We start from the raw sequence: 19,606 nt of genomic DNA on the forward strand, positions 1-19,606 counted from the left end.
GATGTAGAATTACACAACATTGTGTACATAAGGGGACTGAACTTCTCGGATCATCAGCTTCGTAAAACAGTACAACGGATATGAAGTTACAAGAAAGACATGTTTCTGAGCAACAGGCTAAACATTCAGAATAAAAATTAATCAGTGCAACCAGCAACAATTAGAGAGACACAAGGAACTGCAGATGCTGAAATCTTGAGCTAAACACAAAGTGCATGGAGGAACTCAGTGGGTCAGGCAGCATCTGTGGAGGGTATGGACAGGCGACATTTTAGGTCGGGAACCGTCTTCAGTCTGAAGCAACACCGCCTGTTAATTTTCCTCCACAGATACTGCCTGACCCGCTGAGTTCCTCCAGCACTTTGGATTTGGCTCAGCATCAAATAGTCCTTGGAGTTTTGGTTTGACAGAACTATTCCAGGGTCTGCACCAAGCCAATTGGAAATGTGGGCAAGGTACCAGTGCCTGTAGAATGATGCTGCCGTGAGGAATTAAGAGAGAAGCTTGGCGCTCGAAATAGTCATGGCAGCTGGACAATCTACACACGTTGCAATATATACAGAAACGCAAATGTGCACCTTTCAGGGACGGAGTACGCAGGTCTCACTGCCTTTAAACCGTGCCTCTTAGTTCAATAATTTATAAAAAAATATATTTGAAAGAAATCATGGTGGTGTTTCCAAGTGGTGTCTACATCCAAGTGATAATGTTACATGTTCCTATCCAATGGTTCACATCTTGCAGATAATGGAGTTTAAATAACTTGGCAATAGCATTAGCTAACACAGAATGAAATTGTGTTTATCCCTGTAAGATGTTTGTAACAATAGATACAAACCCAACATCATAATATGACAAAACGCAGGAAAATTAGGTAATTTGACACTGAGATGCTACAAGGCAGTTTCATTTGTTCAGTACCCTGTTTTCCAGAGTTATACTTTTAAAAATGTATGAATTTCACAATTTGCATCCGATCCTCAACTGAGGTATCTGGATACTTTTAAAAGAATGCCAACACAGAAAGATCAAATAACATCTTGGTGTAGTTATTTCTGAGGTTCAGAGGCATTTCAAAAAAGACTGCATCCTACACTCATAATTAACAAATGACCCTGAGCAGAAATGAACTAGAGTCCCTTGTTCTCTGGGTCTGATACAAAAGGGATTAAAAAGTGCTACCAATATTTTACACATTTTAAAATAACGATGGCATAAAATCTCGGCAAAATATAAATAAGATTAGAGCAACAAATAGTATGGCTATTTATTTTATTTTGTAACTATATGGCTGTTTATTCTGCCTGAAATAGGCAAAAGCCATGAATCCTCCCTCAGTCCTGACCTACTAACGTTAACCAAACCCATTAGAATCAGTGCCAATGACAGGAATGGGCTCTGTGCATCGTTCAACTATACAGCTAAGATCTAAACTGGGCTACAGAGTTAATCAAAGTGGGGTTAAAATGAGCAAGGCCACTTGATACTCCTTGGAACCGTCTAAGCCACCCCCTGTTTAACTATCGATAGTAAAGCATCAGATCTCCTGCATCTCACACTCGCCGGCGAAACCATCCTTACACATTCAAAACTATTCTACATGCTTAGGTCTAATGGAGCCTTTCTTGAGTTCAGGCTGACCACTTTGCTGTGCATTTACAGCGTAAAGTGCAGAAATCGATTTAAGTTCAACCGTATGTGCACTGAAGAGGACTCCGGTTTGGCAAATGTCACTGTGGAACAACTTCTTTCAGAGACGCTAAAGCGGTATGGATGCGCACGTGAAGCCGGTTTTCAAAGTCATACCCAGCAAACTCCTCCTGCGGGAGAAAATAGGCATTAAGTGCAGGATCACACAATTATGTACAAAATCATGAGAGATTAGATCGGGTAGACTCACAGAGTCCCTTGCCCAGAGTAGGGGAATTGAGAACCAGAGGACATAGGTTTAAGGTGAGTGGTGGGGGGTTAAATTTAATAGGAACCCGAGGGGTAAATATTTCACGGTAAAGGTGGTGCGTGTATGGAATGAGCTGCCGGAGGAGGTAGTTGAGGGAGGTACTATCGCAACATTTAAGAAACATTTAGACAGGTACATGGATAGGACAGGTTTAGAAGGATATGAGCCAAATACAGGCAGATGGGGCTAGTGTAGACTTGACATGACTGGCCTGGTGTGGGCGAGTTGGACCGAAAGGCCAGTTTCCATGCGATAAGACTATATCATTTTTCTACATCAAATGGAAATGTTCAATTAGAGTGGATACCAAAATGTCGACATTACATACAAAATTCTGCATACCACCAAACCTGAGGCCATAGCCTCAGAATAAAAGGACGTACCTTTAGAAACGAGATGAAGAGGAATTTCTTTAATCAGAGGGTGGTGAATCTGTGGAATTCATTGCCACAGACGGTTGTGGAGGCCAAGTCAATGGACATTTTTAAGGCAGGGATTAACAGATTTCTGAATAGTATGGATGCCAGGGGTTATGGGGAGAAGGCAGGAGAATGGAGTTGAGAAGGAAAGATTGTCAAAGTAGACTTGATGGACCGAATGACCTTATTCTATGTTATAACTTATGAATGTGTTCAGTGTTGGTAGCTGTACTGCAGGCAAGATGCCATTAGGCTGGAAACAGTGCAGAGAAGATTTACGAGGATGTTACCAGTTATAGGGAGAGATTGTGCAGGCTAGGACTTTATTCCTTGAAGCACAGGAGGCTGAGGGGCCTGATCTTACAAAGGTATATAAAATCATGAGGGGAATAGTTAGAGTGAATGTACAGAATGTTTTATCCAGTCTTTTATGCAGGGATGGGGAAATCAAGAACCAAAGTACATAAGTTTAAGGTGAGAGGGGAAAGATTTAATAGGAACCCGAAGGACAACATTTTCATACAGAGGGTGGTGGGTATACGGAACAAGCTGCCAGAGGAAGTAGTTGAGGCAAGTACTATAACAACATTTAAAAGACACTTGGCCACGTATATGGATAGGAAAGGTTTAGAGGGATATGGGCCAAATGAACGAATGGGACTAGCTTAGACAGGGAATCTTGGTTGGCATGGACAAGTTGGGCTGAAGGGCCACTTTGTGTTACGAGTCTGAAACACATCCATGAAAAGAAAAAATACAGTAAGGTTGTGAATCCATCTTCTAACCTACCTTGGCTTGGTAGAGCAAAGCTTTGCCTTTATCCAGCATCTGCCATTGAAGAAAACATACATTAACAATATTCTTCACCCCAATAAGCTCAGTACTGTTGGGGTGCACCCAAATTACAATCACAGTACACAAGACATATATGAACAATACAAATCCTATTAAAATATTGATTGTTTCGATGAACACTTTTGCTTACGTAATCTCCTGGTGGCCAACACTTTCTCCCCTTCCCACACTGACCTTTCTGTCCTGGGCCTCCTCCACTGTCAGAGCGAGGCCCAACTCAGATTGGAGGAACAACACCTCATGTTTCGCTCTGGCAGCTTACAGCCCAGCGGTATGAATATTGATTTCTCAAATTTCAAATAACCGTTACATTTCATCTCTCTCCATCCTTCCCTACCCAAGTCACCCTGCTAGTTTCACTGTCGCCCTGCTTAGTTCCACTGTTCCCCTCGTTATCACCTTTTCCACAGCCAACAATGGACCATTGTGGGCCCCACCTTTCCTTGATCATCCTTGCTGGATTTATTTTCATACCTTTCTTTCATTTGTTCTTTGTATCTTTTCATACCTCTAGATTCCCTCTTCCCTGATTCTCAGTCTGAAGAATCTTTTAATACCTCTAGATTCCATCTTCCCTGATTCTCAGTCTCAACCCAAAATGTCACCTATTCCTTTTCTCCAGGTATACTGCCTGGCCTGCTGACTTATTCCAGCATTTAGTGCCAACTTCAGTGTAAACCAGTATCTGCACTTCCTTCCTACACATGGATAGGTGACGTTTTGGGTTGAGAACCTTCTTGAGATGCAAAATCTAACTTTTGTAGAAAGAACAGAGGGGGACATAGGAACAGAGTTAAACCAGTCTGCAAATTCAAAACTGATCTGCTCCACCACTCCATTCAAACTTAAAAAATGCAGTTGTTCTTTTAGTTCAGTAAATTTGTTCTTTGGAAATGTTGAGATGAAATGGGTGGGATAACTGAAAGAAAATACATAGGAATTATCGAATAATGTACATAAAAAACAAAACTCTCCCCCAGAGGAGCCCAGAAAACCATTTGGTTCTGAAAATGTGTAGGAAGGAACTGCAGATGCTGGCTCTGAAAATCTTGTGTTAACAGGATGAGTTCATGAGTCAACAGTGTTTAATTGTCCTAAGCACCAACAATGGAAAAATGAAATTCTTACTTACAGCAGCATAACAGGCCTGTAACACACAGTGCTCATAGATAACATAAATGATAAAATCGACAAATAATGCTAGAAAAAGACACAAAGTGCTGGAGTAACTCAACGGGTCTGGCAACATCTCTGCAAGATATGGATAGGTGATGGTTTGGTCAGGATCCTTCTTCAGGACCGATCTGTGTTCTCCAGCGAAGATGCCTGACCCACTGAATTACTCCAACATTTGTGTCTCTTTTTAAATCCAACATCTGCACTTCCTTGTGTCAACACATAATGCCAACCTGGTCAGAATGGACAAGGTGGGCCGAAGGGCCTGCTTATGTGCTCTATGAGTATAACCACATGGAAAATTATTTAAAACTATGAGCTCCAATTCTTCAAAGTGAAAAATCAGAAAAAATAAGAAGCAGTTACATTGAGCTGGAGTAATTTGCCATTCTGACACTGGGATCAGATATACAGAAACCCCTCCTTACCTCTGGATTCTCCAGTAATAAGCATCCCAGTTCATAACAGGCATAGGGCTGTATGTAAGAATTGGTCTGACGACTTAGTTCATCTTTTATAGCTAACTGGAAGAACTGAAGGTAGAAAAGATAAAACAGACATGTTACAGTACATTCGTAACAGCATGATGCCTGTAAGGAGAGGGAACAGTGGCATCTTTAAACACTGGATGCACAGTACTTCCATAAGGTATTCATTAACCCAGGATTGTAAAATGCGCCTGGTTTACATCACAGCTTGGTTTGGGAACAGCTCTGCCCAAGACTGCAAGAAATTGCAGAGAGTTGTGGATGTAGCCCAGTCCATCACACAGACCAGACGCCCCACCATCGACTCCATCTACACTTCACCCTCCTCGGAAAAGCAACCAACATAATCAAAGACTTGTCCCACCCCACTCATTCCTTCTTCTCCCCGCTCCCGCCTGGCAAAATATACAGAAACTTGAATGCATGCACCACTAGACCCAGAAACAGCTTCTTCCCCTCTGTTATCATGCTTCTGAATGGTCCTTCCATGAGCTAGGGTACTGTCCAATTCACCTCTACCCAATTGCAGACATTGGACTTTGTCTATGGAAATGATGCGCTAAAATGTTGAGAACTATATTACAATATAGTCTTTATCTTCCCCTGCGCTCTACTTATTATACTTGAGTTTGTCCTGATTGTACTTATGGAGAGTATTGTCGGATCTGTACAGATATCATGCAAAACAACGCTTTTGACTGTAACTTGGTAGATGTGACAATAATAAACCTAAACCTAAAGTGCTTTCATGTCACCATATTTTCCCCATAGCAAAACAACAGTGGAAGAATGCACGCAAACATGCATTAAATAAAACTCTACAGCAGCAATTGAGCTAATTGTTATATACCATTGCATAATTGTCTAAAATACTTCTGTATTGAATTGAAATATAGCATTGAAACAGGCCCTTTGGCCCACCAAGTCTATATCGAACATCGATCATCTGTTCACACTAATTCTATGTTATCCCACTTTCTCATCTGTTCCCTATATACCAGGGGCTTATTTACAGAAAACAATTAACCTACAAACCCACACATCTTTGGGATGTGGGAGGAAACCGGAGCACCCGGAGAAAACCCACGCAATCACCAGGAGAATGTGCAAAAATCCACACACAGAGAGCACCAGAGGTCAGGATTGAACACCCGGTAGATGGGAGGTCAGGATAATCTGCAATAATCACAGTGGCCAGTCCTCTGTGCTGCCATTTTAGTTATATTTTAGCACAAGGTAATACAGAACTGTTGTATTGCCCACCCCCTTCCCCCTAACATTTCATATTGTACTTTTAAAACACAAAGGTGGGGTTGTTTGGGGAAACCAGACAATACACACCTCAACAGCACCGTCGGTGTTTCCTAGACACTTGTGTATTGCACCAAGGAGTAGGTGTTTTAACCCAATAGTTAATGGCTCAGACATTTCCTGGCAGGCTAAATAAATTTTAAAAAAAGGACATGTTAGATGTTACACTGCACAACCAGTCTCACTGTCAACATCAGATTAAAACTGTAAGGACAAATAAATAGGAGGGTGTAAGAAGGAACTGCAGATGCTGGTTTAAACCGAAGATAGACACAAAAAGCTGGAGGGTATATGAAGCAAGCTACCAGAAGCGGTAGTAGAGTCAGGTATAATGACAATGTTTAAAAAATATTTAGATAGGAAAGTTTTAGAGTTCAATGGTTCAATGGTGCTTTATTGTCAAGAGTCAAGTCAAGAGAGTTTATTGTCATGTGTCCCAGATAGGACAATGAAATTCTTGCTTGCTGCAGCACAACAGAATATTGCAAGCCAAAATACAAAGTAGCCTCTCGGGTCCCCTTTCCCCTCTTACCCAGGAGCAGCATGTGTAGAAAGAAAAACAGAAACATTTCAGGTCTGAGGTGCTTCATTACAGCCATTTACCGGGCAGTCACGGTGGCGCAGCGATAGAGTTGCTGCTGACAGCGAATGCAGCACTGGAGACCCGATTCAATCCCAACTACGGGCACTGTCTGTGCCGAGTTTGTACATTCACCCCATGACCTGTGTGGGTTTTCTCCGAGATGTTCGGTTTCCTCCCATATTCCATAGATGTACAGGTTTGTAGGTTAATTGGCTTGGTGTATGTGTAAATTGTCCCTGGTGTGTGTAGAATAGTATTAATGTGTGGGGATCGCTGGTCGGTGCGGACTCGGTGGGCAGGAGGGCCTGTTTTTGCACTGTATCTCCAAACTAAACAAAATTAAACTATGGCCTCTGGTTTTAGACTTCCCTAACCTGGGAAAAAGACTGTGGCCATCCATTTTATTCATGCACCTGATCATTTTAAGGCCACGTCTTGGCCTCTTATGCTTTAGGGGAAATAGGCCAAGCCTATCCTGTCTCTTCCTATAACTCAATGCTTCCGATCCCGATATCTTGGTGAATCTTTTCTGTACCTTTCCCAGCTTAATGACATCCTTGCTGTAGCTGGGCAACTAGAAGTGCACACAGTATTCCAAGTGTGGTCCCACCAACGTTTTGCACAGATCTTGCAAGATGAGCTATCCCAACTCACTAGTCTTAGTCATGAACCAGTAGTCTCCCCCCCACCAACCATGCCAGACACTGGCACCTGTGCTCCATTTGGCTGAGGAGGGGGGAAGTGAGAGTGAGTGAGAGATATGTTCATCAAGGACTAGAATCCTGGTGAGGAAGACACTATCTCCTCAGTGTACAAATTACAAGTCACAACACTTAATTACATTTATTACTGCAAACATTTGGGTCTTTATTCGAGAAATTGAACAGTGAAGAGGACCAGATGGGCCACTGAACCAGTGTCATACCACATCCATGCCTACACTTTTGCCCATCTACACTAATCCCATTTGCCCGCATTAAGACAGTCTCCACCTATGCCTTTGCCTATTTAAGTGTCTGCCTAAATGTGACAATTGTATCGATTTTACCATCTCCTCTGGCAACACGCCCCAGACATTAACTATTCTATGTAAAGAACATACGAGTAGCGACATACAGTGCATTCAGAAAGTATTCAGACCCCTTCACTTATTCCACATTTTCTTACGTTACAGCCTTATTTTAAAATGGATTAAAAAAATTTTTTATCCTCAATCTACACACAATACCCCAGAATGAAGAAGCGAAAACAGGTCTTTAGAAATGTTTGCAAATGTAATTAAAAAGAAATAACTGAAATATCACATTTACATAATTATTCAGATCCTTTGCTATGACACTCAAAATTGAGCTTAGGTTCAAGCTATTTCCATTGATTATCCTTGAGATGTTTCTACAACTTGATTAGAGTCCACCAGTGGTTAATTAAATCGATTGGACTTGATTTGGAAAGGCACACACCTGTCTATATAAAGTCCCACAATTGACAGTGCATGTCAGAGCAAAAACCAAGCCATGAAGACAAAGGAATGGTCCATAAACCTCAGAGACAGGATTGTGTTGAGACACAGATCTGGGGAAGGGTATAAAACAATTTCTGCAGCATTGCACGTCCTGAAGAGCACAGTGGCCTCCGTCATTCTTAAATGGAAGAACTTTGTAACCACCAGGACTCTTCATAGAGCTGGCTGCCTGGCCAAACTGAGCAATCGGGGGAGAAGGGCCTCGGTCAGGGAGGTAACCAAGAACCCGATGGTCACTCTGACAGAGCTCCAGAGTTCCTCTGCAGAGATGGGAGAACCTTCCAGAAGGACAACTATATCTGCAGCACTCCACCAATCAGGCCTTTATGGTCGAGTGGTCAGACGGAAGCTACTCCTCAGTAAAAGGCACATGACAACATGCTTGGAGTTGGCCAAAAGGCATGAGAAACAAGATTTTCTGGTCTGATGAAATCAGATTATGATATAGTTGGGATCCAGACTATGATATAGTCGTGATCACGGAGACATGGCTCCAGGGTGACCAAGGCTGGGAGCTGAACATCCAGGGATATTCAATATTCAGGAGGGATAGACAGAAAGGGAAAGGAGGTGGGGTAGTGTTGCTGGTTAGAGAGCAGATTAACGCAATAGAAAGGAAGGACATTAGCTTGGAGGATGTGGAATCGATATGGGTAGAGCTGCGAAACACTAAGGGGCAGAAAACGCTGGTGGGAGTTGTGTACAGGTCACCTAACAGTAGTAGTGGAGTTGGGGATGGCATCAAACAGGAAATTTGAAATGCGTGCAACAAAGGTAAAACAGTTATAATGGGTGACTTCAATCTACATATAGATTGGGTGAATCAAATTGGCAAGGGTGCTGAGGAAGAGGATTTCTTGGAATGTATGCGGGATAGTTTTCTAAACCAACATGTAGAGGAACCAACGAGAGAGCAGGCTATTCTAAATTGGGTATTGAGTAATGAGGAAGGGTTAGTTAGCAGTCTTGTTGTGCGTGTCCCCTTGGGCAAGAGTGACCATAATATGGTTGAGTTCTTCATTAGGATGGAGAGTGACATTGTTAATTCAGAAACAAGGGTCCTGAACTTAAAGAAAGGTAACTTTGAGGCTATGAGACGTGAATTGGCCAAGATAGACTGGCAATTGATTCTTAATGGGTTGACAGTGGATATGCAATGGAAGGCATTTAAAGACTGCATGGATGAACTACAATAATTGTTCATCCCAGTTTGGCAACAAAAGAAATCAGGGAAGGTAGTGCATCCGTGGATAACAAGGGAAATCAGGGATAGTATCAAAACAAAAGATGAAGCGTACAAATTAGCCAGAAAAAACAGCCTACCAGAGGACTGGGAGAAATTCAGAGTCCAGCAGAGGAGGACAAAGGGCTTAATTAGGAAAGGGAAAATAGATTATGAAAGAAAACTGGCAGGGAACATAAAAACTGACTGCAAAAGCTTTTATAGATATGTGAAGAGAAAAAGATTAGTTAAAACAAATGTAGGTCCCTTGCAGTTAGAAACAGGTGAATTGATCATGGGGAACAAGGACATGGCAGACCAATTGAATAACTACTTTGGTTCTGTCTTCACTAAGGAAGACATAAATAATCTGCCGGAAATAGCAGGGGACCGGGGGTCAAATGAGATGGAGGAACTGAGTGAAATCCAGGTTAGCCGGGAAGTGGTGTTAGGTAAATTGAATGGATTAAAGGCCGATAAATCTCCAGGGCCAGATAGGTTGCATCCCAGAATACTTAAGGAAGTAGCCCCAGAAATAGTGGATGCATTAGTGATAATTTTTCAAAACTCTTTAGATTCTGGAGTAGTTCCTGAGGATTGGAGGGTAGCTAATGTAACCCCACTTTTTAAAATGGGTGGGAGAGAGAAAACGGGGAATTACAGACCAGTTAGTCTAACGTCAGTAGTGGGGAAACTGCTAGAATCAGTTATTAAAGATGGGATAGCAGCACATTTGGAAAGTGGTGAAATCATTGGACAAAGTCAGCATGGATTTATGAAAGGTAAATCTTGTCTGACGAACCTTATAGAATTTTTCGAGGATGTAACTAGTAGAGTGGATAAGGGAGAACCAGTGGATGTGTTATATCTGGACTTTCAGAAGGCTTTCGACAAGGTCCCACATAAGAGATTAGTATAGAAAAACTTAAAGCACACGGTATTAGGGGTTCAGTATTTGATGTGGATAGAGAACTGGCTGGCAGACAGGAAGCAAAGAGTAGGAGTAAACGGGTCCTTTTCACAATGGCAGGCAGTGACTAGTGGGGTACCGCAAGGCTCAGTGCTGGGACCCCAGCTATTTACGATATATATTAATGATTTGGACGAGGGAATTGAATGCAACATCTCCAAGTTTACGGATGACACGAAGCTGGGGGGCAGTGTTAGCTGTGTGGAGGATGCTAGGAGGCTGCAAGGTGACTTGGATAGGCTGGGTTTAGGGCAAATGTATGGCAGATGCAGTATAATGTGGATAAATGTGAGGTTATCCACTTTGGTGTCTAAATGGTGGCCGATTAGGAAAGGGGGAGATGCAACGAGACCTGGGTGTCATGGTACACCAGTCATTAAAAGTAGGCATGCAGGTGCAGCAGGCAGTGAAGAAGGCGAATGGTATGTTAGCATTCATAGCAAAAGGATTTGAGTATAGGAGCAGGGAGGTTCTACTGCAGTTGTACAGGGTCTTGGTGAGACCACACATGGAGTATTGCGTACAGTTTTGGTCTCCTAATCTGAGGAAAGACATTCTTGCCATAGAGGGAGTACAGAGAAGGTTCACCAGACTGATTCCTGAGATGTCAGGACTTTCATATGAAGAAAGGCTGGATAGACTCGGTTTGTACTCGCTAGAATTTAGAAGATTGAGGGGGGATCTTATAGAAACTTACAAAATTCTTAAGGGGTTGGACAGGCTAGATGCAGGAAGATTGTTCCCAATGTTGGGGAAGTCCAGAACAAGGGGTCACAGTTTAAGGATAAGGGGGAAATCTTTTAGGACCGAGATGAGGAAAACATTTTTCACACAGAGAGTGGTGAATCTCTGGAATTCTCTGCCACAGAAGGTAGTTGAGGCCAGTTCATTGGCTATATTTAAGAGGGAGTTACATGTGGCCCTTGTGGCTAAAGGGATCAGGGGGTATGGAGAGAAGGCAGGTACAGGATACTGAGTTGGATGATCAGCCATGATCATATTGAATGGCGGTGCAGGCTCGAAGGGCCGAATGGCCTACTCCTGCACCTATTTTCTATGTTTCTATGATTGAACTCTTTGGCCTGAATGCCAAGCGTCAAGTCTGGGGGAAACCAGGCACCGCTCATCACCTGGCCAATACCATACCTCATGGTGGTGGCAGTATCATGCTGTGGGAATGTTTTTCAGCGGCAGGAACAGGGAGACTAGTCAGGATCGAGGGAAAGATGAACGGAGCAAAGTACAGAGAGATCCTTGATGAAAACCTGCTCCAGAGCATTCTGGACCTCAGACTGGGGCGGAGGTTTACCTTCCAACAGGACAACAACACTAAGCACACAGCCAAGACAATGCAGGAGTGGCTTTGTAAAATAAAGTACTCCAGGCATGTGCTGACCAACTCGCTGGGGTCTTTACAAAGATTTTTAACATCTCCCTGTCACAAGCCATCATACCACCCTGCTTAAAGTCAGCCACTATCATTCCTATTCCCTAAAAGCCAGTCCCTAAGGACCTGAATGACTACAGACCAGTGACTATAAAGTGCTTTGAGAAACTAGTCCTGCATCACATCAGAACCAGCCTACCTCCCTCCTTTGACCCACATCAGTTTGCCTACAGAGAACAGATCCAGAGGACACCATCGCAACTCACACCGCACTGACCCACTTGGAACACCAGGAAAGCTACGTGAGGATGCTATTTATTGATTATCGCTCAGCATTCAATACTATCATTCCAGACATTTTAATCAGTAAACTGCTTGACCTAGGCCTCTCCTCCTCCATCTGCACATGGATCAAAGACTTTCTCACAATTCGCCCACAGAGTTAAAACCAGCCACCACATTTCCTCCTCCATCACACTAAACACTGGCGCACCTCAAGGCTGTGTGTTGAGTCCACTCCTTTACTCCTTATACACCTATGACTTCACACCCGCCCACCCGTCCAACACCATCACTAAATTTGTTGATGACACAACTGCCGTCGGGCTCATCTCAGGGGGGGGGGACCAGTCAGCATACAGGGACGAGATACAGCGACTCTCAGAGTGGTGTTCAGTGAATAACTTGAGAATGAACACCACAAAGACAACGGAGCTAATACTGGACTTCAGGAGGAAACGGGCCACAGACCCGGCCCCGCTCTGCATAAATGAACATGTTTGGAAAGGGTGCAGACTTTCAAAATCCGAGGAGTCCTCATATCCGAGGACCTCTCCTGGTCGGCCAACACCACTGCAACTGTCAAGAGAGCACAACAGAAACTCCACTTCCTGAGAGTGCTCAGGAGACACAACACCGAGAAGAAGCTGCAGGTGGCCTTCTACCGGGTGACCATTGAGAGTCTACTGACATATTGCATGTCAGTGTGGTATGCAGGCTGCTCTGCTGCAGACAAGAAAGTGCTCCAGAGAGCGGTAAAAACAGCAGAGAGAATCACTGGCTGCCCACTGCCCTCTCTGGAGGACTTTGTCACCTCACGCTACCTCAGCAGAGCCACTAACATCATCAAAGGCTTCACACACCCCGGTCACCACCTTTTTGAACTGTTGCACTCTGGCAGGCATTACAGGTCAGCCAAAACACACACCTCCAGACTCAGAGACAGTTTCTTCCCAAAGCAATCTGCACATTCAATATGAAAAAACACTGAGTATTATTCATGCTGCACTTTTCCTTGCTGCTACCCACCTCGCACTTTACTATCACCATGTGCAATACTGATTATTTATTTATCTTGATACCTAGTTTTATAACATTGTTTTTAAATTGTGTCCTGTGTTTTTATGTTTGTATGTTATGCACCAATGGAGTGGCAATAATAATGTTGTTGTCTGTAGTGCTTACAATGACAAATCGGCATTCATTCATTTGTGACAAGTCTGTGAATGTCCTTGAGTGGCCCAGTCAGAGACCGGACTTGAACCCGATCGAACATCTCTGGAGGGACCTGAAAGCTGTGCATCGCACTCCCCATCCCACCTGACAAAGCTTGAGAGGATCAGCAGAGAAGAATGGGAGAAATTACCCAAATACAGGTGTGCCAAGCTTGTAGCGTCATAACCAAGAAGACTCGAGGCTGTAATCGCTGCCAAAGGTGTCTCTACAAAGTACTGAGTAAAGGGAATGAATGGGGTGGGAGATTGCACCCTGTTTCGACTAATGCAATCAACCCGACATGCACAAACAAGATCAAATAGGACAAGTTGACATACAACTTTAGGCTTTGCACGCCATACGCAAGAAGAAGGGTCTGAATACTTATGTAAATGTGATTTATTTTAAATTTCAGTTATTTCTTTTAAATTGCTTTGAAAAAACACCTGTTTTCGCTTTTTTATTATGGGGTATTGTGTGTAGATTGATGATAAAAAAAAAAAGAATTTAATCCATTTTAGAATAAGTCTGTATCGTAACAAAATGTGGAAAAAGTGACGGGGTCTGAATACTTTCTAAATGCACTGTAGTAGGAATGTAGCATTGAGGATTTTCACAGAAAGCAAGACAAGACAGGGCAAGATAGGGCACAGCCAAGACATTTGTAGATCTGAGGGAATGAGTGGTCTATTTCCGAGGGTATGTTTAGTTCAGAGATACAGTGTGAAAACAGGTCCTTCGGCCCACCGAGTCCGCACTGACTAACGATCTCCGCACATTAACACTATCCCACATATACTAGGGACAGTTTACACTTATACCAAGCCAATTAACCAACAAACCAGTGTAAGAAAGAACTGCAGATGCTGGTTTAAATCCACACAAAATGCTGGAGTAACTCAGCGGGTGAGGCAGCATCTCCGGAGAGGAATGGGTGACGTTTCGGGTCAAGACCCTTCTTAACACCTACAAAACTGTATGTCTTTGGAGTGTGGGAGTAAACCGAAGATCTCGGAGGTCACGAGAAGAACTCCGTGCAGACAGCACCAGTAGTCGAGATCGAACCCCGTAAGGCAACAACTCTACCGCTGCGCCACCATGCTTTATGTCTTATTCAAATCCGATAAAGCTATGCTGTTGTAGTGGACTACCTTGATTCATTCGCTGAAGGTTTGAAGGGGAACAGTTAGCGAGAGCTTTCCACAAATACAGCACTTCAATGACAGCAAGCACACACAAATCTTTTGTAGGCTTCTCCTTCTGAAATCTTTCAGCCTGTACAAAAAGAAGTAAACATATTCAGAGAAATAAGTAATTTACTATGTTTATAGAGATAACAGTGTATACCAGTAAAAACAAAAGAATATATTCAAAGTGCTGAGCAGGTCAGGCAATATCCAATGTGGTCAAGGTGAAGATGAAAACTGATTCACTCTCCATAGATGCTGCCTGACTTGATGACCATTTACAGCTCCCCAATATTAATTATATGAAGTATCACTTTTATAAGCACAAACTATTTTTCAAAGCATGTAAAATCGTGAGAGGCATAGATACAATAAGCCCATCAGAAAGTCAGAACCTTTTTCCCAGGCTGGAAAAATTAAATACTAGAGGGCATAGCTTTAACGTCTGAGGGGCAAAGTTTAAAGGAGATTTGCGGGTAAGTTTTTTTTTGTTGCACAAAGCATGGGGGTGTCTGGAATGGGCTGCCGGGGGTGATGGTGGAGATAGTGGTGTTTAAGAGATTTTAGATAAGCAGAGAAAGGAGGGATACAGTTTATGTGCAGGGATAATAAGAGTTGGTACATCATCGCCACGGTGGCGCAGAGGTAGAGTTGCTGCCTCACGGCACCAGAGACCCAGGTTCGATCCTGACTGCAGGTGCTGTCTGTACAGTGTTTGCACATTCTCCCTGTGACTACGTGGGTTTTCTCTGGTTGCCTCCAACATTTCAAAGAAGAACAGGTTTGTTGGTTCATTGGCTTCTGTAAATTGCCCCTGGTGTGTAGGATAGGACTAGTGTGTGAACGGGTTGCCACTGGTTGGCATGGAATCATTGGGCCGAAGGGCCTGTTTCTACACTGTGTCTCTAAAACTTTTTCTCAAGCACATTATTCACTATTAGTTTCTAATATCCAGTATCTTGTTCTATTACAACAAAAATAAAGTTGCTCTTCAGTTACTCACCCTTCGGAAGGAAAACTGCTCTATTTGATTATTCTTCCTTCTGAATAGCTGCTGGACTTCTATGAACGCTTCTTGTGACTTGTCAATCTCACTTGTTGCTCCCTGGCAGACTGCAACAAAATAGTGTTTTAGGTTTTTAAAAAACTTTTGTATTTAACTTTTGCATACAGAACAAAGGGTGCACAGGAAGTGTAAAAACAATCAAATGTTATATAATCATTCTAACAATAATAGGTTTAGACCAAAGATATACTCAAAATGCTGGAGTAACTCAGGGGATCAGGCAGCATCTCTGGAGAAAATGGACAGGTGATGTTTCGGGTCAGAACCCTTTTTTATATCCGAATAAATTCAAATAATTTATTACTTTATTACTAACAATAGATTTAAGTTGACAAGTGTACCGAGGTACAGTGAAAAGGTTTGTTTTGCACCAGATTAGATAATACTATACATAAAAACAATCAAGTCAAACTCAAGTACAATAGGTAGAGCAAAGGGGAAGATACAGAGTGCAGAATATAGTTCTCAGCATTGTAGCGCATCAGTTCCAGAGACAAAGTCTAATGTCCACAATGGGGTAGAGGGTGAATCGGACAGTGCCCTAGCTTATGGAAGGACCATTCAGAAATCTGAATATTAATGTTCCCTGCACCATAAACCAAGATTTATGAAGATGATAATGCTTCTTCCCACCTAACACCAGATCACGTGGGATGACTTGGAGTGATTCTATCATAGACTATCTTTCAATTAAAAATGTTGTCTGGAGTTGGATGTCATCCTGTTCTTGTGCCCTTGTTCCAGAGTTCAGATTCAGGTTAACCAGTTTGGTATATATAAAAAATAAAAGCTAATGGGGCAGCACAGTGGCACAGCGCCAGAGACCTAGGGTCGATCCAGACTACAGGTGCTGTCTGTACGGAGTTTGTACGTTCTCTCTGTGACCGTGTGTTGGACAATCTGGTTTCCTAATTGCGAGCATGGTGATTTTAAGTAGCATGCATATAAGGATATCCAGGGCCCTTTGAATGTACACACATATCCATCTATTACTTTAGACTTTAGAGTTACAGAGTGGAAACTGGCCCTTTGGCCCACTGAGTCCACACTGACCAATGATGACTCCATTACTGCCACTATCCTACACACCAGGGACAATTTACAGTTTACCTACAAATCAGTTAACCTACAAACCAGTACGCCTTTGGAGTGTGGAGAAAACCAGAGTACCCTGAGGAAACCCACATGGTCACGGAGAGAACATATAAACTCTGTTCAGACAGCATCCATCGTCAGAATTGAACCCAGGTCTCTGACGCTGCGAGTCAGCAACTCTACTGCTGCGCCACCATGCTTCCCTATCAACATCTTTTTTTTATACGTATCAAACTGGTTAACCTCATCTTTCTTTGTCCATGTTGTGCTCCATCTGCCAGGTTATTGCGCATTCTTTATGCTTATCCACATCCCCCTGAAACTCCTCTGCATTCTCATCACTCCTCTTCATTTTCCCAGACATGTCATCAGCAAACTTGACACACAATGTTTGATTAACTCGAACAAACCATTGACACAGATCGTGAAAGGTTGGGGCCCAAGCATCAATCCCTGGGACACACGATGAATCACAGCCTGGCAACCAGAAAACATGGAACAGTATACTAAAGAGTACAGCACAGGAACAGGCCCTTTGGCCCACTATGTTCGTGCCGAACATGATCCCACATTAAACTAATCTCCTGTGCCTGCACATGAACCATATCCCTTCATTCCATGCATATCCAAGTTGTTCAATAGTACTTTATTGTCACATGTACCCAGGTACAGTCAAATTCTTTTTTACATACAATTCAGTAAAAATCTTACCATACAGAAGCCCAATCATACCCGTACAAGAGTGCAAGAATGGTAGATTACACTGAGGCAGTAGACACGAGTTACCATGTTTCCGGCCCCAGCTCGTAATTTCTTCTGCTCTTATCTTTCTCAGTACAGATTAATTAGTAAACAAGCTCTTGGTCATCTAATACTTAACCAACGTGTCTATCTAAAAGCCTCAAACGCCACTATCATATCTGCCTCCACTACCACCGCTGGCAGCGTGTTGCAGGCCCCCGTTAGCCTATGGGGAAAAAAGCTTGGCCCACACATCTCCTTTAAACTTTGCCGCTCTCACCATAAAGCTATGATCTCTAGTCCTTGTCATTCCACCCTGAGAAAAAGGTTCTGACCATCTACCTTGGCATCATGTTCAGCACAGACATTGTGGGCCAAATGGCCTGCCCCTGTGCTGTATGGTTCCATATATATTCTGGATAACTTGAACTGAATTATGCAGGAAACCGATATCTGTATTAATCAGCACACATCACAAGTTATAACTGCAGCATGCATTTGCTTCTTTTTAAAACAAATATGCAAAATTGCACAAACCTGCAGTCAAATAAGCGTAATAGCACTGGGACCACCTGGACTCATTCTTAAGTCGTGCAAAAGATTTGTAGGCATCCTTGAAATTCATTTCTATCATGGTACACCAACCTGAAAATAGGCGAGTAACTTGGTGAATATCAATAGTTGAATCAGTTGATCCAACACAGGTACTTCACGAGGACAAATGATTAAATATTAAATAAATTGCAAAGATGGGAAGATGAACTTGGCCTAAAACTTCTAAAAGACAGATGTGAAGAAAACCTTCTATATATATACACAATTGTTCGATTAACGTTAGGCATTCGTTAATTCAATTTAAAATATTGCACAGTCTCTATTATTCAGTCATCTCCTATTTGTGACAAATGTCTTCTTCAGGAAGCAACTATAACACATTCCTTTGACTCTTGTATAAAGTTACATAATTTCTGGAGAGGAATTTTTGAAATTTTCTCAAAAACACTAAAAATAAAATTGGATCCTGATACGGAATTGATTATTCTAAGTACGTCAGAAGCCTGCTCTGAGCTATCATTATTTCAAAGACGTTTCCTTAATTATGGCCTGATAACGGCGAAAAAACTAATACTCAAATTTTGGAAACATACATCCGTCCCTACTCTTAAGATGTGGATTACAAACATGTCCGAGACGCTACATCTTGAAAATATTAAACTTGTCTTGGCAGAAAAACCAGATCATTTTTTGAAGACATGGACATCATTCATTGATTTATTACAAAGATAGCATGGTACAACACAACTTTGGACTTAAATCTAATTACGGGCTGCGTGAGGTGGGTGGGGAGGATATGTGAGACAGGTATATCACCACTTTTTTCTTTCTTTCTCTTTTTGTCCTTTTATTTTTCTTATTTTTTCTATTCCTCTCTTCTTTCTTTCATTTATTCACTCTTTGGCTACACCACTTTGGTAGTCTAGGGGTTCTATCTTTGCACATCTCACTTTTTCTCTTTCTTGCTTTTTCTCCTTTCTTTTCTTCCAGCTATAGCTAAAAGTTAAAATTGAAGCTGTACAATAACTGTATTATTTCATATGCCGTTGGTTCTATTTTTGTACATTTGCTTCTAATAATTTTTTTTTTTTAATTAAAAATTTTTTTTTGCAAAGGACAGCTGCTCCATCTACTTTTACGCCACACTGTCCAAGTTATGAACCACATCCCGAATTAAAATCCCCTTCCTCAGTAACTATGTTGATGTAATTCAAAATCTAGTCATAGAGTTGCACAGCATGGAATCCGGCCCTTCAGCTGACTGTGTTGGCATAGAAACATAGAAAGGTGCAGGAGTAGGCCATTCGGCCCTTCGAGCCTGCACCGCCATTCAATATGATCATGGCTGATCATCCAACTCAGTATCCTGTACCTGCCTTCTCTCCATACCCCCTGATCCCTTTAGCCACAAGGGCCACATCTAACTCCCTCTTAAATATAGCCAATGAACTGGCCTCAACTACCTTCTGTGGCAGAGAATTCCATAGATTCACCACTCTCTTTGTGAAAAATGTTTTTCTCATCTCGGTCTTAAAAGATTTCCCCCTTATCCTTAACCTGTGACCCCTTGTTTGG

At 42.4% G+C, this 19,606-nt stretch overlaps 1 protein-coding gene across 3 annotated transcripts in view; it reads right to left on the bottom strand.

The window, feature by feature from the left end:
• Positions 1 to 279: 279 nt before the first annotated feature.
• The window catches only part of ttc39c (tetratricopeptide repeat domain 39C), a 58,156-nt gene continuing 38,829 nt past the window's right edge, over positions 280 to 19,606 (bottom strand). For all 3 annotated transcript variants that reach the window (XM_033019523.1, XM_033019522.1, XM_033019525.1), the window contains 7 exons: positions 18,014 to 18,121; positions 15,578 to 15,687; positions 14,539 to 14,662; positions 6,240 to 6,337; positions 4,839 to 4,943; positions 3,169 to 3,207; positions 280 to 1,820 (listed from right to left, as the gene is read on the bottom strand). In XM_033019523.1, the coding sequence (XP_032875414.1) occupies positions 1,731 to 1,820; positions 3,169 to 3,207; positions 4,839 to 4,943; positions 6,240 to 6,337; positions 14,539 to 14,662; positions 15,578 to 15,687; positions 18,014 to 18,121 (674 nt within the window). In that variant the 3' untranslated portion in view covers positions 280 to 1,730. The remainder of the gene's footprint in view (positions 1,821 to 3,168; positions 3,208 to 4,838; positions 4,944 to 6,239; positions 6,338 to 14,538; positions 14,663 to 15,577; positions 15,688 to 18,013; positions 18,122 to 19,606) is intronic.

Source organism: Amblyraja radiata, chromosome 4 (genome assembly GCF_010909765.2).
Source record: "Amblyraja radiata isolate CabotCenter1 chromosome 4, sAmbRad1.1.pri, whole genome shotgun sequence".
Taxonomy (NCBI): domain Eukaryota; kingdom Metazoa; phylum Chordata; class Chondrichthyes; order Rajiformes; family Rajidae; genus Amblyraja; species Amblyraja radiata.